Source organism: Scyliorhinus canicula, chromosome 9 (genome assembly GCF_902713615.1).
Source record: "Scyliorhinus canicula chromosome 9, sScyCan1.1, whole genome shotgun sequence".
Classification (NCBI taxonomy): domain Eukaryota; kingdom Metazoa; phylum Chordata; class Chondrichthyes; order Carcharhiniformes; family Scyliorhinidae; genus Scyliorhinus; species Scyliorhinus canicula.
Window position 1 is genome coordinate 174,432,100 of NC_052154.1, and position 6,000 is coordinate 174,438,099.

A 6,000-nucleotide genomic window follows, 5' to 3' on the forward strand; every position below is an offset into this window, starting at 1 on the left:
TTGGTGACACTTTTATACAGCCGGTGAAGCAGCGGCGTTCCGCAGCTCTGACTGGGCACCCGAGAGATTGTGTGGAAGCTTTAATTCACATAGCAATTCAAGCCAGAGGAATACTGAAAGGAGAGGTGGATGCTTGGGCAAGCCATCCCCAAGAAAATCTTGTGTGGGAGAAGATTTCAAAGTATGTTCTTCGAGAGTGGAGTTTGGAATGACTTGTGTGGAAGTCAGAGTTCCAGTGAGGCCAGTTGGCTCACAGTGTGACAAGCATCTGGGAGGGATTTGATGAGAAATCCACACACATTGTTTTGGATGGAATCTGCCACTTGGTTTCAGAGTGTGGTGCGTCTGGCCACAGTTGACCTGTTGGTTTACAAGGACTGGGTACTTACTGAGAACATTAGAGTGCAAGATATATTTTGTAAATTGTGTAATCCTTATAGATCTGCATGCATCTGTGACGGTGTAGTAGGAGTGAGGGATAGTGAATTATAGTCAATCTTTTTTGGTTGAATAAATGTATTTTTATTTTGTTAAAAGTTAACCTGCAACTCTGTCCATTGACCATTGTGTCTGTGCTGGTCAAAAACAACCACCTAAGTATTTTAATCCTATCTTCCAACATTTGGCCCATAGCCTTGTGTACCTTGGCATCGCAAGTGCACATCTAAATACTTCTTAAATGTATTGCTTCCACTACCCTTTCAGGCAGTGAGTTCCAGACTCTCACCACCCTCTGAGTGAAAACGATTTTCCTCACATCCTCTCTAAACCTCCTGCCCCTTATCTGAAATCTATGCCCTCTGGCCATTGATCCCTCCACCAAAGGAAACGTTTCTTCCTGCCTACTGTATCTATGCATCTCATAATTTTATACATCTCAATCATGTCCCCCCCTCAGTCTCCTCTGCTCCAAGGAAAACAAACCCAGGCTATCCGATCTCGCTTCATAACTAAAACTCTAAAGCCCAGGCAACATCCTGGTAAATCTCCTCTGCACCCTTTCCAGTGTCATCACATCCCTCCTATAATGGGGATTCCAGAACTGCGCACAATACTTTAGCTGCTGCCTAACCAATGTTTTATAGCTTTCCAGCATATCCCCCCCTGCTCTTAGATTCTATGCTTGGCTAATAAAGGCAAGTATACCATTTCCTTCTTAACCACTGTAGCGACCTGCCCTGCTACCTTAAGGGACCAGTGTACATGCACACCGAGATCTCTCTGATCCTCGGTGAATCCCAGGGTTCTGCCTATCATGTACCCCTTGCTTTGTTTGTCCTGCCCAAGTGCATCACCTCACATTTCTCCAGAATGAATTCCATTTGCCACTGATCACTCCATCTGACCAGCCCGTCTCGATCTTCCTGTAATTGAAGGCTCCTCACTGTTTATCACACCACCAATTTTCGTATCATCCACAAACTTACTGATCAACCCTCCTACATACCCGTCTAAATCGTTTATATAACCCACAAACAGCAGTTCATCCGCATCTCTGAACAAAAATTAAAGTTATGATCGATTGAGCCACTCTGGGATCTTACTGTTCAGTTGTAACATTAGCTGAGATGGTAACAATAGCAACATGGATACAAAATTGGCTGAGTGACAGGAAACAATGAGATCAGAGCAAACAAAGAGAGGTTATTCATATTTCTTGGGCTGGAGGAAGGTTCATGGGGGAGTTCTCCGATGGTTAATGTTAATTGCTTTTCCTGATTTAAAGTAATGAACTAGACCTTTGCGTACAGGGAACAATTTCAAGATTTGCAGATGATATGAAACTTGGAAGCATTGTGAACTGTGAGGAGGACAGGGTAGAACGTCACATGGACTGAGACATGTTGGTGGAATGAAGGAGGCAGATGAAGTTCAATGTGGAGAAATGTGAAGTGATTCATTTTGGAGGGGCAACCTGAAATAAAGGGTGAAATTCTAATGGGGAGCAGGAGTAGGAGGCGCCTGGTTATATGTGTGCATGAATCATTGAAGATGGAAGGACAGGTGGAGCGAGCAGTTAATAGAGCTTCATTAATAGGGGTAGAAAGTACAAGAGCAAGGAGGCTATTTTGAGCTTGTAGAAGACTCAGCCTCAGCTGGAACATTGTGTCCAGTTCTCGATGCTGCACTTTAGGAAATATGTGAAGGCATTAGAGAGAGTGCAGAAAGGCTTAATGAGAACGCTTCCAGAAAATCTTCAGTTAAGATGATAGATTGGAGAACAAAGAACAATACAGCGCAGGAACAGGCCCTTCGGCCCTCCCAGCCTAAGTTGGGACTGTTCTCTTGGAGAAGAGAATGTTGAGAGCTGAGTGTCTCACTTGAGCATTTGAAATGAAAATGAAAATCGCTTATTGTCACGAGTAGGCTTCAATGAAGTTACTGTGAAAAGCCCCTAGTCGCCACATTCCGGCGTCTGTCCGGGGAGGCTGGTACGGGAATCGAACCGTGCTGCTGGCCTGCTTGGTCTGCTTTAAAAGCCAGCGATTTAGCCTTTTGAGCTAAACCAGCCCCTTAGGCCCTCCCAACCTAAGTTGGGACTGTTCTCTTGGAGAAGAGAATGTTGAGAGCTGAGTGTCTCACTTGAGCATTTCAGAGGGCAGCTAAGAGTCAACCACATTGCTGTGGGTCGGGAGTCGCATATAGGCCAGACTTCCTTCCCTTGTGGACCAGATGGGTGTTTACAACAATCGACAATGGGTTCATCATTTTAATTCTAGATTTTGATTGAATTATTAAATTTCACCATTGCCATGGCGTATTCAAACCCAAATACCTAACTGTTGGATTTATAGTCCAGTGACAATATCGCTGTTTAGCACACTGGGCTAAATCACTGGCTTTGAACACAGACCAAGGCAGGCCAGCAGCAGCATGGGTTCGATTCCCGTAACAGCCTCCCGAACAGGTGCCGAAATGTGGCAACCTGTTCGGGATTACTGTTTAAGGCTTTTCACAGTAACTTCATTGAAGCCTACTCGTGACAATAAGCGATTTTCATTTTTTTCAGCACCTCATCAGATTTTACAGAGATATTCAGACTCTTGAGGGGTCTGGACAGAGTAGATAGGGAGAAACTGTCCCCACTCGTTATAGGATCAAGAATGAGAGGGCACAGATTTAAAGTAATTAGCAAAAAAAAATCCCTAAAGTGGCATTAAAAAAAACATTTTAATACAGCCAGTGGTTAAGATGTGGATTGCTCTTCCTGAGAGTGTGGTGGAGGCAGGTTCAATCAAAGCATTCAGAAGGGAATTAGACTGTTATCTGAAAAGGAAGAATATGTAGGGTTATGTGGAGAAGGAAGGAGAAGGTTCACTGGGTGAACGGGTCATTGGAAGAGCAGGCAAGCAGATGAGATGGGCCGAATGGCCTCCTGAACTGTAACAATTCTGTGATAAGGGCAGCGGGCTAGAATTTGTGCTCAAGTTATGTAGTGGGGCTGGAATTTACAAATTTTGCATTCACGCCGTTATTGAACACCCCAACTAATGGACGTGTCCCAGAAATTTTGACATGATCTCCCAAGGGATTGATAACAGTAAAATGAATGTTATACCAAGGAACGTACCAAAATGGGAAAATAGAACAGTGTTGATTTAAGGCTACAGAGCCTAAATTATGAAGTAAACAGATCCTAGGTCATTTATCAAATGTGTTTTCTTATGTTGATAAACTGTTTTAATATATTAACAATGTCACAGAAACTGCTGCGTCTAAAGTGCTTCAGTGCTCACTTTTTGCCAATGTACTACAGCAATTTGCCATCCCTTAAAATATACATGGTATAAAACTGAAACAAAAATGCTCTAGGTTTAACCCAGCTGCAGCTGTGTCTGAAGGGGAAGTTCAACTTAAAATGTGAAGGGGTCACGAGAATTCCCCAGAGATTCAGAGACTCTGAAACATTAATATTTCACAGCCCCATCGCTAACACACTAACGTTGAGCAGATAAGCACCCGATCAGATGCCACTGTGGACTGGCGGGGCTCCCGGCACAATCCAGTGGGATTTGTATCCCGTTTCTGATGCACCGTGAGGACTGGAAAATAAATAGTCCCAACGCCTCGCTGCACACAAACCCCGACTGGAATTTGCCCAGAATCAAAAGAGGGCTCCTAAAGAGTAACATGCCTAAATAAATCAAAACGGAGTTTCTGCCTGTGTTGCATGACCTTAGACAATAAAAGAAATGCCCGCCGCATTGCGAGTCAATGCACAGTTGAGGAAGCGATTAAATGAAAATAAATGCATTTCGCCAAATGTTGCCATCATCAAAAAGCCCCAATGCGGTTTCTATCTGGGTGTTGTGCTGTTTAAATGTGGGGCTAAGGTGCTGCTGTGTTGGGGGAACAGTGTGGGGCTGCTGTGAAATGACATGATCAGATGTCTGCTCTGACTGGGAGGCTGTTTGAGGAAATTGATCAATCCTGGGTCCGTCCTACCGACTCTTGGCGCAATCCCTCCACCTTTACAGCGGTTCCCAATGTTAACACCGCCAGGGTGTAACTCACTCTGCATTCTCCAGCGATTTCCTCTCGATAGCCGCTGACATTTGCTCGGGCAGCCGGCAGCGCTGACTCTCCGCGTCTCCGGGTCGGCAGCAGCTCTGCAAGGCCCCGAAGCTGCTGGGGCTTTTTTTCATACTGCGCTCAGCCAGCCCCACATCACACGTTTCCTTTTCCTCATCACGACTCGGACAATGCGCGGAAATTCGTGCTCAAGCCGCAGCTTTGAAGCGTCGCCAGGGGACCGCTTCCTCCAAAACAACACTCATCACTCTTAAAGAGACAGTGTCCCGCTCTGGTTAAAGGCGTAGGACACACTCATCATGGAAACAATTGCAGCAATCCAACTGTGGAATATTTTATACGCTTTCCTGCACGCCTCGTTTGCATAAAATAAGCATGATATGAAAGCGCAGGTTACATTCACATGACGTAAATAATAAAACATATCTAACACATGCATAAAACATGGCACATAACGAACACGTACAAGACATACAACACAAAACATATATAATTCATTTAATTCATTTTTCATTTTCATTTCATTCATATAAAACAAATATAACACATTTGAAACAACACAAAACATACAGAAAACAACACACTTAAAACATACATAACGCATACAGAAAACATATAACACATACATGAAACATTTAGAACACATAAAACAACGCATATAAAACAAAACCATACAGAAAACATAACACACATATAAAACATATATAACATATACATAAAACATAAATGAAACATATTGAACACATATATAACAGCTTTTATTATAAAGATCGATTTTAATCAATTTAATTTGACTTTTACAATTTGAAATAGTAAAATAATGACTATGATGTTCCTGCCAAAATATGAATCTAAGCATAAGAAGCTAATTATTTTTTGGGTCCAGTGATGAATTGATGCAGCATGACCATATCATTGTTATTTTGATCTGTTTCGTATGGCTTTCTCTTGTGAGATTGATCTATATTACTAATCCATTGGCATTTTCATTTGGTGGAATCACTGAGGGTGGCAAGAATGTACTCTGGATGGGGGACTTCAATGGCAGTAGCACCGTCACAGATTGAATTGAATTGAATTGTTGAGGATATTTCCCTCAACATTGACAATACTGCTTGCAGTTTAGCTGCAGAAGATCCTTGACGTTTGGATAAACATGCATTGGGCAACCAGGAAAGGCTGACTGTGTTACACTAGAGACAGAAAGAGACAGAAATTCAGAAGACAATCATTCAGGGGTCCTTTGGGACCAATGTGGGCAGTCAGAAACCTGACAAAGGGAAGCACGTTGTCTTTGATTTTTGAAGAAGAGAATGAAAACAAGGCACTGTTTGAAGATGTCAGAGGGAGTTCTACAACCAAAAATACAAAGTAGAAGAAGAACAAGGGAAAGAGCGAATAAAGATACTGAAAGAATATAGACAGAGTTGTAGGAAAACATCAGGGTGCACTCCGTTAACTAGTCAA

General features: G+C 42.8%; 1 protein-coding gene across 1 annotated transcript in view; it reads right to left on the minus strand.

The window, feature by feature from the left end:
• lmo2 (LIM domain only 2 (rhombotin-like 1)) overlaps window positions 1-4,765 on the minus strand; it is a 29,513-nt gene extending 24,748 nt beyond the window's left edge. Inside the window, exon 1 of the mRNA XM_038808233.1 lies at window positions 4,516-4,765. Within this exon, the coding sequence (XP_038664161.1) occupies window positions 4,516-4,646 (131 nt within the window). The 5' untranslated portion in view covers window positions 4,647-4,765. The remainder of the gene's footprint in view (window positions 1-4,515) is intronic.
• Window positions 4,766-6,000: the final 1,235 nt, after the last annotated feature.